At 41.4% G+C, this 17298-nt stretch overlaps 1 protein-coding gene across 2 annotated transcripts in view; it reads left to right on the plus strand.

Moving 5' to 3' along the window:
* The window catches only part of bcas3 (BCAS3 microtubule associated cell migration factor), a 1214579-nt gene that overhangs the window by 1140330 nt on the left and 56951 nt on the right, over window positions 1-17298 (plus strand). For both annotated transcript variants that reach the window (XM_043718095.1, XM_043718097.1), the window contains one exon: window positions 8275-8442. In XM_043718095.1, the coding sequence (XP_043574030.1) occupies window positions 8275-8442 (168 nt within the window). The remainder of the gene's footprint in view (window positions 1-8274; window positions 8443-17298) is intronic.

The following is a 17298-nucleotide window of genomic DNA, read 5'->3' on the forward strand; positions in this document are numbered from 1 at the left end:
TGGAGCAGGCTCGAAGGGCCAAATGGCCCACTCCTGTTCTCCGTTATTATGTTTCTATGTTTTGAAATGAAAAACTTAAAACTCTCAAAAATTGCCCTAACTTTATTCTGTGGCTCTGGAATGAAAATATTTCAATCACACTGGTGCTCTGAAACTAGCATCTGGATCCCCTTAGTGGGCCAATGCTTGTGTGGTGGGGTGGGGAATGAATGGGTAGGGAAAGGGAGGAGGAGAGAGTGTGTATGGAGGGAGGAGGGTGAGGGGGGAAATGGTACATTTGAGGAGGGAGGGGGAGTGAGAAAGGAGTATTATGTATGTGGGAGGAAAGGAGTGAAATAGGAGTTATGCTTTTGTGAATTTGTGGGAGAGAAGCAAGGAGGTGAATGTGTGTATGTGTGAGAGAGAGAGTGTGTGTGTGTGTGTGTGTGTTGGAACCCTGAGGATAGATGAAGCAGACACACATCCATCTTTCCCTTCCTCCTCCTGACATTAAAAAAACCTATCCACAAAGCAGGCTGGGGGAGGAGGAATACACTTCGAGAGGCAAAAGCAAGGTCAACTTCCAGGACTTAGGCATAAAATCTACACTGACTCACAGGACAGCATTTGGAGAGTGTGAACTGTCGCTTTACTCTATTTTGGATGAGATGACTTACCAAAGCTCCATCTGCCCTCTCAGAATTTGAAAATTGAACCCACAACCTTTGAGTGAGATGCTGAACTGCAACAAACTAAATTGGCGCTGCCTTAGATGGTGTAAAAGATCCTATCTTCCCTTCTGAAATAAAAGCAGGGATGTACTTCCCTGATCTAACTCCCAAACAGAAGGCCAAAACATTGCTGTTTGTGAACTTAGCTGTGTGCAAATTGTGAGCTACACTTCCCATAATACAATAGTGATAACACTTCAAAATTAGTTCACTTGCAGTAACATATTTTGGTACATATTGAAGTAGTGAAAGGCACTTTTGAACTGCAAGTCCCTTCAGTTTGCAATGGAAACGTGGCAAAGCAACATAGAGTTTATGCTGTGTCATCAAAACCAGGATAAGATTGTCAAGATTCTCACAAACGGAATATTTTACAATTCAAAATTGAAAAAAATTACTGTCACTTAATTTGAGTGTCAAATCTGCACTGCACTTTAATAATAAGTCTACAAAAAAGTAAAATGTATATGCTGCACATCATCAAGCATCAGTGGTTATGCTGCTTCTGCAGATAGAGATTGAGAAGGAAATAATTTTAATTTAGAAACAGAAAGAGACACACTGAAAGGTCTAAAGCCTTGGGCAGGACAACGTCAGGTATAATAATTTCTTCACTCAATCATCCCACCTACAAACACTGTCTGCTCCCATTTAGACACCAATTGTCTGCCATATGATACAGCTGACAAGGGCAGGACCTTGCCCCTGCACTGAGAGGATACCTTTAGGCAGCCTGACAGTTTGTGGAAGATGTTGATAGGCTATAGGCCTTTGTCCACTGGATCCATTTTGTAAAAAGGAAAACAGGAGAGAGGATTAGCTTTCTCTGAGAAATCACAGACCTTCAGTCAAGCAAGGGAGAGGAAAAATAGACTGAGGTTAAGGTGAGATGGTTGAATTACAATCTATCCTAGAGGACAGATATCCAAGGTCTAGCAATATAATGTTTCACCTATGGGTTTTTTTGAGATAGCTTTTCTCAGCTGTAGAGGAGCAAGTGATACACAGAGATTCAACCAAAGGCATTAAAAGCAAAGTATGTGAAGAGAGGTAAGGAGTGCAACCAGAGGACTGAGTAGAGCTCACCAACACAGGCTGGGATTGTGACTACAGAGCTGTGTGTATTCCACTCCTGGCATGAGAAGTGAAAGATATCAAAAATTGGCACGATCTCTCAATTCAGATTCAAGAACACCTTTGTACTAGGTTGCCAACTTTGGTTGGATATACTCGGAGGTTTCATCATTCCCTTCACCACTACTTATTTTCACCCACCCCACCCCCATATAGGTCAATGGACAGCATATACTGATCACGAATGTTAATTTCTGCAATTTTCTTGTATAAGTCTTGTTGCAAACCCACCAAATCGTCTGGGTCACAGTTAGGCCAAAGCCACAATCTAAGTGCAGGAGGACATCATCCAAAAGGCTCAATGGTTTAAGACCAAGATGGTTTAATGTAGTTCTTGTAAGGATCTTTCCTGCAGTTGAGAAAAGACTTATTTGTCAATATGTTTTGGAGACATTTTTGGATCATTTCCACTTCCAGATGCTGACAATGTTGGCTTCTTTGAGATTCTGTAGAAGCTTTTCCTGACAGTAGATTCTCTCTGCCCCATTACATTTCCAAATCTTTACTGGAATGTCCTCTTGGGCCAAGGACATTGACTTATTTGTTTGATTTGATAGCCTGCAGCACTTTTTCAATGATAGGAAGGAAGACAGGTTTTCTTTCTCAGGCAATTTTTCAATTTAATGTGGGAAATCTGCTGATATGTAGGAGAGTTCATGTATTACTCATTGAAGTGCTCACGTTATTCTTTCCATTGCCTGTCTTTCAGTGATTTGTTCATTCCCATCATTTGTTAGAATGGGAGAAAAGGGCGTGGTTGGTTAACCATACACACCTGCAGCACATTGTAAACACAGATCATGCTTTTCAGCTTGATGTTGTTCATCAGCTCATCAGTTTTTGTATTCCACCAATCATCTCCATTTCTCTTATAGCACACTGGAGCTTTTGGTTGGTATTGTTATAGGTATGGTGTTTGGTTGTTGACTGTGAGGTCAGTAGAAGACTTGCATATGGAAGCTTCTATTTGAGAAGATGGAAGATATTTAATCACTGTTGTTGCTTGCACTTATGGTCTCCAGGATGTTCACTGAAATCTATAAACAGCAATGTGATAATGACCAGATGTTCTGCTTTTTAACTGTGTCAGATGTGGAAAAATGAAAGGCAGGCTACTGGGGATCACTCTCTGCTCTTCTTTGAAATACTCCTTCAGAATCTTTTATGAGAGTTTAGAAAAAATCTTGGGTTACCATTCAGTCAAAAAGATAGCATTTCGTTTAAAGAAACCTGCTCCACACTCAAGCCATTGGGCCAGACATATTGCCTGCACATAGGCAAGCCACATCCAAATGGAATAATCTTGACTTTGAATTAAAATTCTCTCACTTTTTCAGTACAAACTGAGTGGAATTGCTTTAAACACTTAGAGGAGAATTTTTTGCAAGCTTTTCTGCACTCTTTCCCAACCCCAATAGGTTAATAAGGTGGAGGAAAAGTCATATTGTCATAGATCTGTTTCTCAGTTTTCCGTTTGAAAAGAGAGGACAGTGAGAGAAAAATAAGATGTTCCAAGTCTCAGTTTATTAGTCTGTAGACTGAATAAGTCAAGGCGAGAGATGTAAGTGGAAAGAGAGAGAGTAAAATTAGCACAGGAACATGGAAGTCCATGTCAAATTCAATTCACATAGTTTCCCAACAGCATGTAAATCAAATGTAGGTGTGCGATTATGGCAATGTGTGTGTGTTTTTAATTGTTTGTGTCTTTGTGAATGTGTATGTCTGTGTTTTTACCTATATATTTGTGTTTTTCTATGTATATATGTAGTTGTTTTTGTGTGTGCATTTATATATATTACATATTACTGTGTATGCTTTCTTGTTTACATATATATGCCTCTTGTGTTTTTGAATTTATACATATTTTATGATAGGTAATAAATGATTAAAGCAACCATTAGATATTTTGGAACATCAAACTTAGATTAGCAGCAAAACACATAGCTCAGAAACTGTACTTCAAGTACAGTTGCACTGCTGGATTGATCGATACAGGTAGGTTTGATTGCTTAGTTAAAAATCATTCAACACCAGGTTATAGTCCAACCGGTTTATTTAGAAGTACAAGCTTTCAGAGCACTGCTCCTTTGTCAGATAGCTGGTTATCTAATGAAGGAGCAGCGCTCTGAAAGCAGTGCTTCCGAATAAACCTGTTGGACGATAACTTGGTGTTGTGATTTTTAAATTTGTCCACCCCAGTCCAACACTGGCACCTCCACATCATGATTTCTTCATGCCCTTGTTCCCCACCCCTGGATAAGTATAGCAGTGACTGGAATAGTAGTCTTTAAAAAGGAGCAGTGGCCTGATGCCATAAGGGGAAGCTAGACTAAACTTTCTACCACACTGTCCTCAGACTACTCATGTCTGAGTGGACCTGCCCTTAGCTGTGAGATCGACACAATGATGTTTGTGATAGTAAACTGGGGGAAAATATGTTATGCCTTCCCCCCCCTTCCTCCCACCTCCATTTTATTGCACCTTAAATTAAAGTTGTGTCCATTCCCCCAGACAACGCTACCAAAAATCAATGTTCCAGTGTTATGTGTACTGGTTTTAAAATAAACATATAACCAATGGATCCAGTGAAGAACATAAAAGGAGAATCTCTACTGACACCACAAGGGTATCTCAATTGCTCATTCTACACAACTTCACAGTGTGGACATTTATTCTGAGTCGCTGTGATATCTACAGGTGTCTACATAGGCCAAATCCTGGTCATATCTTCTTATGGCTGTCATTATAGTGGCATACCATATCTGAACCACTTTGCCGGCTGGTTGCAGACTCGGCTTCCTGAGTGTTAACAGTGGAGCCAGCTTAGTTCTCTCATGGGTCAGAATACTCAAGGTGGACTTCAAATCCCTCAGTCTGCCCTGACTCATAGCACCTGTCAGCGGCCTTCAGTGTGTGTTGAGGCTCCACAGCTCCATTCAATGGCTGTGATTGTCTAGCAATCTATCCTTAGAACACTGAGTACTTAATCATTTCCCTACTTTATCACAGCACCAGCACCCATCCTGCAAAGGGCACCTTGTGTGTGCACAAGAACAGCAAGGAAAATTAGATGAAATGTGATATAAAATAATGTCAAATGACTAGCAAATTATGACATTGCTCTCCTCCAAGCAGAAAAGGTTAAGGGAAGATTTAATAGAGGTGTTTAAAATAATGAAGGATTTTGACAGAGTAAATAAGGAGTAATTCTTTCCACAAGCAAAGGATCAATAACCAGAGGACAGAGATTTAAGAAGATTGACTACACAATCAGTGTGGAAATGCAAATTGGTTTTATTAAGTGAATTGTCATGGTCCAGAATGCTGTACCTGAAACGGCACTGGAAACAGATTTCATAACTTTCGAAAGTGAATTGAATATATTGTGAGAAAAGGAAAATTTTGCAGAACAGTAAGGAAATAACATGGTCAAGTAAAGTCAGTTGAATAGCTCTTTTAAAGAAATGGTGTGGGTCTGAAGTGCCAAATGGCCTCATTTTGTGCTGTGTGATCTACTGTACAGATATCTCTTGTTTAAAGCATATTCTGGTAGCACATTTTCATTTTAACAGTTTGCAAATTAGGAAATATCCTCAAATAGTGGTACAGTGATTGACCTCCATTTTCATTTTAGCATAGTTACTACACAAGTGCTAGGAGCTGCAGATGTTAGTCCTTTTTAAACAGTTATGGGGAAAAGGCTGCAGATTGGCACAAAGTCAAAATACTCAAAGAGCAAATGCAGACACAATGGCCTCCTTCTGCAGTGTAACAAATCTGGAATCCTGTGACTTCTTGTCTTTGTGCTCATTGCCACTGCTGAGTACCCTCTCAATTCCTCCTGTTTGCTGCTTCCCTCTCCCATCCCCTCACTGCTTCCCGCTTGCTGCACATCTTCCCATCCCCTCACTGCTTCCTCTTTGCTGCATCTGTCTCCCATACCGTCACTGCTTCATGCTCACTGCTTCCCTCTTTCTTCCTCTCCTTGCATTCTGTTTGCTGCTTACCTCTCCAGTCCCTTCATTGCTTTCCCTCTTCAGAACCTTCATTTCTTTTACGTTCACTGTTCCTTTCTCCCACCCTTCATTGCTACCTGTGCAATGCTTCCATCTCCCAAGCCCATTACTCCCATCTATTTGTTTCCCCAGTCCATAACCCTTGATGTTTCTCTCTTCTGACTTCTTAGCCCCCATCACCTCTCTCCCACCTCATGCTCCACTTTTTATTTACAAGTAAAGGTTCGAAAAAGGAAACAGCAATGGGATAGGGAGAGGGACACAGGGAGAGGAGAGGAGGGCAAGAGAGGAACAGCAAGGGGATCAGGAGGCAGGTGGTGAGGAGGAAATACAAAGCAATTTCAGAGAGGGGTGGTGAGAGTTTGACAGGATGCAGCAAGCCAGACATAGGACGCGTTGAGCGGGAAAGAAGTAGAAATAGTAAGAGTACAAAGATAATGTTTTGGCCCAGTTGGGTTCAAGACCAGCAACAGAAGTTAAGAATAAAAATTAGAAATATGAAGTGATTAATTTTGGTATGAAGAATGAATAAATGGTGCAATTCTGCAGGAGCAGAGGAACCTAGAGGTGTATGTGAATAAGTTAATAAATATGACAGGATGGTTTGAACAAGGACCTTATAAAGCATACAGCATTCTATGGTTTATTAATAGGAGAATAGAGTTTAAAGTTAAGAAGATTATATGAAATTTAACAAGTGAAATTTGTGTGAAGTGCTTGTATGGCTGCATCTAAAGTATTGTATTCAGATCTGCTACATTTTAGAAAAGATGTGAAAGCATTAGATGATTCCAGGGATGAGGAGCTTCAGTTTCACAGATAGGTCAGAGAAATTGAGGCTATTCTTCTTGAAGAAGATAAGCTTAAAAGGAAATTTGATAGAGGTGTTCAACATCATGAGTGGATAGAATATGTAGGAAAAAGCTGTTCCTATGGGTAAAAGGATTGAGAGCAAGAGGTCATAGATTTAAGGTAATTTGCCAAAGAGGCAATGGTGACATGGAGAGAAACTTTCTCATACAGTAAATGGTTTATATCTGTTTTATCTGAGAGTGTGGTTGAAGTTCAGCAGATGAATATACTGCCAACTGGCTGATCCTTTTACTGAACAGACAGGCTCTGGGTCCATTTGCTGTAGTTATTTTGATCAATTGTTTAGACATAATATGATATGCCTCCAGGCTAGGTTGGGCTTGAACCCAGACCTCCTAACTCAGAGGTGGGGACACCACCAATGTTGAAAATGTTGCTCATTGTAGAGTAAGGGATAAGTGCTTGTGTGATTAGGGCACTGCAGTTTCCTTTAGAGCCCTCAGGCAAGGAGGAAAATCACTCAGGGTTCCTTTAGTACTCAGTGACCTATACTGGAAATGTGATTAAAATAAAAGAAAGACATGGATTTCAGTGGTGCTTTTCACAACTACTGAACAACTCAGAGTGCTTTACAGCCAATTAAATACTTTTGAAGGGGAGTTACAGTGGTACTGTAAGAAATCTGACAATCTTCAGTGTCTGCCTGAAATATGAAGAATGTCATTTGAACAAGATCCTGGAATATGGCTGGTAACAGTGAAACTAATCTATTCCAAAGTTATCACAGTAAAGCAAAAAAACAATTTAGGACTAAACTCTGACTAGACTGGAAGAACAAAGCTCCCCTTTCCTCAAATGTATACGGCCATAATTAAAATATTCCAGATCAGTCCCAAGTTATTTCCTAGTGGGCAATTGCTAATAACATAAACACACACCTAATTGGGAACAAATCAAATATGAGGCACGGAAGAGAAACCAGAACAGACCAGGAACCATTTAATTCATCTCCTATCACCCTGGTAGTTGTTTGATATAGTGATAATGGAGTTGTTGATCAGTCCATGTCAATTAATCTGTAGCAGACCCAGCCATAAGGTGAGAAAAATCCCAATAGTGGAGTGCTTTGGTAACCGCCTCAGGCAACTGTCTGTGTAGAGTTTGTACATTCTCCCTGTGTCTGCGTGGGTTTCCTCCCACAGTCCAAAGATGTGCAGGTTAGGTGAATTAGCTGTGCTAAGTCGCCCGTAGTGTTAGGTACATTAGTCATGGGTGAATGTAGTGGAATGTGTCTTGGAGGGTTGCTCTTCGGAGGGTCGGTGTGGACTTGTTGGGCAGAAGGGCCTGTTTCCACACTTTAGGGAATCTAGTCTAATCAATAGATCCAAAGACACCTTTTTCTCCCAAGCTTATACATATGATATTTCTAGTTGCTCATATACTGTATCCCTAAATGAGCAACATTTATAAAAACAAGTGGCAGAATCATCAGTCTTGCTAAGACTTAACAAGATTTTACACTTGCCTGCCCACTCTACTGGAGCTAGAATTTGTGTTGAGGTAGGAAAATAAATGACACTCCCATATATTTTCTCTTTCAGGAACATTTGACCGTAGTGTGACACTATTGGAAGTGTGTGGCAGTTGGCCAGAGAGTTTTGGACTGCGTCATATGTCTTCTATCGATAATACAGATGAAGGTCTCCGTGAACGTCTGGCAGATGCCATGTCTGAATCACCGAGCAGGGACATTGTAGGTTCAGGAACAGGTAAGGAAGAAATTACATGGTGCATAGCCCTCGCAGCAGACATTGTGATGCGTTTGTGATAATGACATAGAAAAAGGAGCAAGAGTAGGCCATTTGACTCTTCTTAACTGTTCTGCCATTCAGTATGAAAGAAAGTGAGGACTGCAGATGCTGGAGAGTCAGAGTAAGTATTCCTGTTGAAGGGCTAATGCCCGAAACGTCGACTCTTCTGCTCTTCAGATGCTGCCTGATCTGCTGTGCTTTTCCAGCGCCACACTTTTTGACTCGGCCATGGCTGATCATCCAACTCATTACCCTGTTCCCACTTTCTCCCCATGTTCAATGTTTTGCCTCCACTGCTTTCTCTAGCAGAGAATTCTACAGACTCACCACTCTCTGGTTGATGGAATACTTCCTTATCTCAGTCTTAAGTGGCCTCACCAACATCTTTAAACTATAATCCCTAGTTCTGGACTCCCTGGATTTATTCTGTCTAATCCTGTTAGGACTTTGCAGATTTTATAGGCCTTATAATCTAGGAATCTTTTTGCCCAAGGCAACAACTATTTTCATCACTTCATAAGAACAGCACAATTCTATCACCCATGATGGGTTTAAGCAACAATGTGAATAGGCCGATTAGAATTTTAAATGAACAAATAATTCCCATTGTCTTTATTAGTTTTTGGATATTGTGGGCTTAATCATTACCTGAGGCTTAATCAATACTGTGCAGCAAGTCTGATGTCTTTATGTTTGCAAGGAACTGTTGTGCTGTCCAAGTGCAAAATAATCTGCATTTTGAGTTTTATTTGAAGTCTGGTGGATTAAATTAAAATTACACCCAAATGTTTGATATGAATTCATGGACTGCCAGCATTTCTGCTGCCAAAAGCTTCATTTATATGAATGTTGTAGATCCTAAACTGGCCCATCTCGTTTGTTCATGTACGGTCCATCATAACAGGTGAGGAATGAAACTTTTAACACTCTCAAATAATAAAACGAGCACGCTGAGCTGGTGTAACTTGAATAAAGGCAATGCAAGCATTATTGACTATGTGCCTGACTCTCAATGTTGCAACATATTCTTCTCCTCTCCATGTTCACAACCTCTATCACAAATTAAAATGATTAGTACCTGAGAACTGCACTCAGAGGGTGATGGGCAAATCTGTTCCCATTGTCCCCAAAATGCCCATAAAAATTCACACACTGGGGCAACCAATCAGAGAAAAATCGCCATCATTATTAGAATGAGAGAAGAAGGTCTGGAAATATTTCTTCACTCACAGGCTGGTTCTCTCCTGTGCTTGCTGCTGATAGGTCCACAAGTGTCCCTGTAAGCAACACGTTACGGAGAGAACCACACTATGATTGGAAGAGTAGTAAGCAAAGTAGGTAAGTTCCAGTGGTGAGGGAGCTATAAGGGGGAGTAGAGGGCTTAGGCCTGGGAACTAAGGGGGCTGAGGTCTGGGAGTGGTGGGGGTCAAAAACCAAGAGTGGGTGCCATTTGCCATTTTGCTGAGGCCAAGAGGGGCAACCTATTTTCAAATACCAGAAATGGGATTGGTAAACTACCTATTTGCTGAGACAGTCATCTGTCTGCCAGGTCCAGAGAATATGGGAGGAAGGAGTCTGCAAGGGGACTGAGAAGGAGACAGGAAATCCACAAGGGATGGGGAAGACACGGAGGTGGCAAGGGGGCTGGCGGAGATGAGGAAGCTGCAGAGATCTTAGGGAGATGGAAATACTGGCAAGAGTCAGGGGAGACCTCGAGCGGTTGTGACAGAGATAGGGGGACTGCAATGGGGTTGGGGGAAAGCTGTAAAGCAGTTCCAAGAGAATGGAAGGCCACAAGGGAATAAGAACAAGAGGGAGAAGCTGCAAAGGCTGGGAAGGGAGAAGGAGGTTGCAAAGGAGAGAGAACAATTTCACACCTGACAACAAAGGAACACCTGACTCACTAAAAGCTATGAAATCTTGAAAGCACTGAGACGATGAATTACCTGTTAATAAGTATGGTACCTGTAGCTGAAGGCTGCATATATTCAGAAGCTACAATGTGAGTAAAAATGTAATGGATGCAAATATAGTGAACACTGTGTCAATTGTTAAGTTTAAATCTGAGGTGCAATAATAGGGGTCATAACTGCCCAGTTAGGTTAATTGCATCTTTGCGCACATTCAAGGGAAATACTTTAGATGTGACCTCACCAGTCTGTGTGTTTAAGGTGAAGGCTTTTTTTAATGGTAGAAGTATGTCAGTTATTTTGAAAATAAACTTTTGTTAACTTGTGCCGATTATCTTGTGCCAGTTTTTAATTCAATGATATTTATAAAATTAATGCTTTCCTAGTGTAAGTTAAATGGGCTTAATAGTTATTGAGGATATTGATGAATTCTTCAAATTCTGCTTCTGTGTGAGTCCAAATACTCTGTATATCAGCACGAATATAGAAATTAATCTAACGATGTCACCTAATAGACAAGATAGTGAGAATGAGAAAATAGTTCCTGAAAACCAAAAGGTAGCCCCTGAAAATCTTGAGAAGCACTCTCAAACAAATGTTGTGCCCCTTGTGTATAGAATCAATAGAAGGTGAGGTAATTACTCAATTGAGATATTTCAGGCAATGTAGCTCAGTGGGATTGCCAGTTGTCTGGTTCTGGATTAGATCATCACTTTTTGAGTAAACAATTTAGAAAATTCTTCAATGCAAGTCAGTTTCCAGAGCCTTGTCCCCACCTTCTTCCTGGTACTGATCCCACATGTCTGCCTGGTTTCGAAGTTGGCAAATCTGACAACAAATTGCAGCTAACTGGCAATCTTGATTCAGAAGTCTCATTACTTCAGTGGAATTCATCTTAATAATGTGATTGGGTTACTGAATTTGGTACTATTTGGTCTGCAATTTTGGTAGCAATTATATATTGAGATGCAGGGGTGGGAGTGAATGGGGATGAAAATGTGTATTGACAAAGACTGCACTGACTCAAAAGCTGTTTACAGCTCCCATGGAGAATGTTCTTCTGCCAGTAGATTGCTGATAAATAATGCCATCATGAAAAGTACTCAAGAATGTGGTGACAGGCTTCCAGTCTGACATCCATTAAACCATCTTTAGTGTAAGAATTGAAGAAATGCTGGCAGCTAGGCCAGGGCAGTCTTGCTGTATCTTATGTGATTTTCTGATCTGAGGATCCTGTACAGTATCCCCTCCCCCATAAACAATGTCCCACCACCTAATTTGTGAAATAAATCAACATTCTACAGATGACTAAGAGTCTTATCTATTACTGAAGGGGATTATGGCCATGTACTGCCCTGTACTCATTACATAATTCTTTATCAGGTTTACCTCTGACCTCTTGTAATTCTGTAGCCTTGCTCAATGCAGCTGTTAAGTCAGCCAGTCGAAACAGTTTTTTTTGATTTTGATTTCTTACCACTAAATGCAATTTAGAGGAAGTAACTAGTTTTGAATGCTTGACTGTGAGCTTTATATTGAGATTGCACGTAAGGTTGTCAACTCTGAAAATTTCATCAAAAACCAATCATCTCCAAGCATCCCAGCTCCACACCCCCATCATTCATCACCCAAAGCATCAATCCTCATGGGTCACTACCTTTCTGCCAAGTGCCAAACAAGCATTTGTTTACTAAAAACCTAAAGAACTGCAGATGCTGTCAATCAGAAATAAAAACAAATGTTGCTGGAAAAGCTCAGCAAGTCTGGCAGCATCTGTGAAGAGAAATCAGAGTTAACGTTTCAAGTCTGGTGACCCTTCCTCTTTGAGTTACACAATTGGACAATTCTTGACTCACAAAGTACCTTCTTCCCATTCTCAGTATTTGTATTGCTTAAAAGAAAGAGTATCAAAAAGAAAATACCTGATGATTTTTCTCCCAGATGTTTGTCACATCTTGAAAATTAATCTCCAAGTGCTGGAGACTTAAGGATAATTGCATTCAGTTGACAGCACTGAGTGTTCCATGCAGAGGAGAGCAGGAAGCAGGCTCATATCCCACTGTTGCAGCTGGCTACCTGTCAATACCAGGCGCCTTTCCTCTTCTTGCGAAGCCAATGATCACAGTCAGCTATTACTGGGCAACTCATTATACCATGCTCCAGGATTAGTTTACATGTATATAGTCGGCACTGGTCACAATCTTTCATTCTTCCCCAGACTCAGGGGAAATGGCACAAGACTGAAGAATTGTAAACATTATGATCTTGTTCAAGAAAGATTGTAAGATTATTCCCAGGAATTACGGATCAGTCAGTTTAATTTTGGTGATGGGAATAGTCACATGGAAAACAGTGGGTTGATCAGAAAGGGTCAGCATGAATTAGTGATTTTTGAGAAGGTTTGTAGCTCAGATTGATGATAAGTCTGTAAGTTAGATTGCTGAGCTGAAAGGTTTGTTTTCAGACATTTCGTCACCATACTAGGTAACATCATCAGTGAGAGTCTCTGGTGAAGCGCTGGTGATATGTCCTGCCTCTCTATTTATAGCTCTTGGTTTCTTAAGGTGGGTGATGTCATTTCTGGTTCTTTTTTTCAAGGGAAGGTAGATGAGATCTAAGTTGATGTGTTTATTGGTGGAGTTCCGGCATGCCTCTAAGAATTTTCGTGTGTGTCTTTGTTTCGCCTCCCCCATGATGTGCGTGTGTTGTCCCAGTCAAAGTGGTGTCCTTCTTTGTCTGTATGTATGGAAACTAGTGATAGTGGGTCGTGTCTTTTGGTGGCCAGTTGATGTTCACGTATCCTGGTGGCAAGTTTCCTGCTAGTTTGTCCAATGAAAAAGAGAACCGGAAATGACATCACCCACTTTAAGAAGACAAGACCTATAAATAGAGAGGTGGGACAGATCACCAGCGCTTCACCAGAGACTCTCACTGATTATGTTACCTAGTATGGTGACGAAATGTCAGAAAACCAACCTTCAAGCTGAGCAAGCTAACTTATAGACTGGTCAGCATGAATTTCTAAACCTGATTTAACTAAACCTGATGGAGTTTTTTGGAGAGGTGACACAAAGGCTTGATGAGAGTAACACTGTTGATGTGTTACATGGATTTACAAGAGGTATTTGATACAGTGTCACACAATAAACTTTTAAAGAAAGTTATAGATCATGGTATAAAAGGGACGGTAGCAACTCAAATACTAAATTGGCTGAGCGATAAACAGATAATAATAGTCAGTGAATACTTTCCAGACTGAGGGAAGGTTTATGGTTAAGTTCTCCAGGGGTCAGTATTAAAACTTGCTTTTCCTGGCATACATTAATAATCTGGATCTTGGTTAGATCACATGGGATCCAGAGGGCGCTAGCCAATTGGGTGGTGGTGCAGGGTTGCTTTTCGGACTGGAGGCCAGTGACCAGTGGTGTGCCACAAGGATCAGTGCTCGATCCACTGCTTTTCATCATTTATATAAATAATTTAGATGTATATATCTGAGGTATAGTTAGGGTAAGTTTGCCGATGACACCAAAATAGAGGGTGTAATGGACAGTGAAGAAGATTATCTCAGAGAACAACTGGACCTTGATGAGATGGGCCATGGATTGAAGCATGGCAGATGGAATTTAATTTAGATAAATGTGAGGTGTTGCTATGTGAGAGCTTGCTAAGGCAAACTAAGCCAGGACTTATACAATTAATGGTATGGCTAAGAAGTGTTGCTGAACAAAAGGACCTAGGGGTGCAGGTGCACAGTTGTTTGAAAGTGGAGTTGCTGGTAGATAGGATGGTAAAGAAAGTGTTTGGCACACTTGCCTTCATTGGTTATAATATTGAGTATAAGAGCTGGAACGTCATGTTGTGGCTGTACAGGACATTGATGCAGCCACTTTTAGAATACTGTGTACAATTTTGGTCTCCCTGCTATAGCGAAGATGTTGTTAAGTTTGAGAGGATGCAGAAAGGATTTAGAGGGATGTTGCCAGGACTGGAGGGTTTGAGTTATAGGGAGAGGCTAATAGGCTGGGGCTTTTTTTCCCTGGAGTGTCAGAGGCTGAAGAGTGACCTTATATGGATTTATGAAATCATGAGGGGCATGGATAGGATGAATAGCCAAGGTCTTTTCCCCAGGGTGGGAATGTCCAAAACTAGGGGATATAGTTTTAAGGTGAGAGGGGAAAGATTTAAAAAGGACCTGAGGGGAAACTTTTTCATGCAGAGGGTGGTGCATAAATGGAACGAGGAAGTGGTGGAAGCAGGTGCATTTCCAACATTTAGAATTAGAATCCATACAGTGTGGAAAAAGACCCTTCGGACCAACAAGTCCACACTGACCCTCCAAAGAGTTACCCACCCAGACCCATTCCCCTATCCTATATTTACCCCTGACTAATGCACCTATCTTACACACCCCTGAACACTATGGGCAATTTAGCACAGCCAATTCAGCTAATCTGCACATCTTTAGACTGTGGGAGGAAACCGGAACACCTGGAGGAAATCCACACAGACACAGGGAGAATGTGCAAACTCCACACAGACAGTCACCTGAGGCTGGAATCGAACTTGGGTCCCTGGTGCTGTGAGGCAGCAGTGCTAACCATTGAACCATCTGATGCCTTTAAAAGGTTTCAGAGAGATATGGACTAAATGCTGGCAAATGGGACTAGGTCAGATTGGGATGTCTGGTAGACGTAGATGAGTTTGACCGAAGAGTCTGTTTCCATGCTGTATGACTCTGTGATTCTATGACACAAAACTTATAAGTAATGTGGAGGCCTGTAAATGTGAACTCCAAATCGACAAGTTGGTTAATAGATGGAAAGGAGGTTCAAAGATTGGGCAGAAGGGCTGTTTCCACACTGTAGGGAATCTAATCTAAAAAAGATGCAGAGAAGTGAGAGGTGATGCACATTGGTTGGAAGAACATTGAAGAAAATAGGGGTACATTTTTAAAGGGGGTGCAGGAGCAGATGGACCTGATCATGTACTCAGATCATTGAAGGTGGCAGGACAGGTGGAGAGAGCAGTAAATAAAGTATACAGTGTTCTCAGCTTTATCAGAAGAGCAAGGAGATTGTGTTGAACTTGTACAAGGTACTTGTTGGACCTCAGCTGGAGTATTGAACACATTTGTGGCACCACATTATTGGAAAGTTATGCAAGCGTTGGAGAGGGCACAGAAGTGATTTGCACAAATGGTTCCAGGAATCTGAAACTTCAGTTATAAGAGTAGATTGGAGATGTTGGGACTGTTGTCCTTGGAGGGAAGGAGATTGAGAGGAGATTCGATAGAGATTTTCAAAATATTGGGCGGCTGCAGAGCAAATAAAGAGAAACTGTTCCCACTTGTAAAGGGAACAAGAAATTAGATTTAAAGTGATGTACAAGGGTGACAGAAGAAAAATTATTTTCACAATGTGTTAAGGGTATATATAGAGGAGCAATGTGGTGAGTTTCAGTTGAGGCACCGAAGGGCATTGGATGATTATTTGGTTAGAGCTATTGTGCAAGAGTATGGGGAGAAAGCAGGAGATTGGCACAAGATAATGATGTTTGTTTAAGAGCTGGTACAGGCAGGATGGACCAAATAGCCTCTGTGATTTCGTGTAAGCCCAATTAATGTACCAAGCTGGTTCACCATGGAATGAGGGTCCAAGCAAAACCCAGAGCTGTCCTCATTAGTTACCTGCATGCAAGTACTGTGCTACAGAGCTCATGTGCTATCTGTCAGGAGCAGACAAGAATTGAAACTGTAGGTGTTATGGAAAACAAAAGTCACAGTTTTAACAGCACAGGAAAAGGGCCTTCGGTTCATCATGTCCAACTCAGTCATCAAACATCTATTTACTCTAATCTCATTTCCAGCACTTGGCTTGTTGCCTTGTACAGTAGAGTATTGTAAGTGTTCATATAAATAATTCTTAATTGTCTGGAGGGTTCCCAACTCTACCACCCTTTTTGTTCCAGATACTCACTCACGCTGTGGGTGAAAAATGTCTTTATTAAGTCCCCTGTAAACCTCCAGTTTCTTTCTTAAAACTGCGTTCCCTGGTCATTGACCCCTCTAACATGGGAAATGTTTCTACCTATCTACCCCATCTTTGCCCCTCAGAACCTTGCACACCTCAGATCCCCCTCAACCTTGTCTGATCTGAGAAAAACAACCCCAGCCTCTCGTCTTTCATCAAAGCTGAATTGCTGCAACCCAGATAACAATCTGGTGAATCTCTTCTGCACCATCTCTAGTGCACTCACAAGCTTCCTACAATGTGGTGACCAGAACTGCACAGTATTCCAGCTGAAGTTTAACTAACATTATATACAGCTCCATCATAACCTCTTTGCTGTTGCATTCAGTGGCTGGACAATAATGGTAAGAGTCCCATATGTCTTCTTAATCACTTTATCTACTTGCCTTGATGACTTCAAGGATCAAAGAATCAAAGAAACCCAATAGTGTGGCAACAGGCCATTTCGCCCATCAAGTCCATACCAACCTGAAGAGTATCCCACCCAGACCCATCCCATCCCTGTAACCCCATATTTCCCAGGCTAACCCACCTAGCCTGCACATCCCTGGACACTATGGGCAATTTAGCACAGCCAATCCACTTAACCTGTACATCTTTGAACTGTGAGAGGAAACTGGAGCACCCATGCAAGCTCCACAAAGACAGTCACCCAAGGGTGGAGTCAAACCCAGGTTTCCGGTGCTGTGAGGCAGCAGTACTAACCACCATGCCACCCCTATCGGCAAGCACACCAAGGTACCTCTGACCCTCTGTGCTTCATAAGGTTCTACCATTCAATGTGTAGCTTCTTGCCTATTTAGTCCTTCCAAAGTGGGTTACCACACACTTTTTGGGATTAAATTGCCACTCAGGTGGAAAGATCTTGTAAG

This window comes from Chiloscyllium plagiosum, chromosome 28 (genome assembly GCF_004010195.1).
Source record: "Chiloscyllium plagiosum isolate BGI_BamShark_2017 chromosome 28, ASM401019v2, whole genome shotgun sequence".
Taxonomy (NCBI): domain Eukaryota; kingdom Metazoa; phylum Chordata; class Chondrichthyes; order Orectolobiformes; family Hemiscylliidae; genus Chiloscyllium; species Chiloscyllium plagiosum.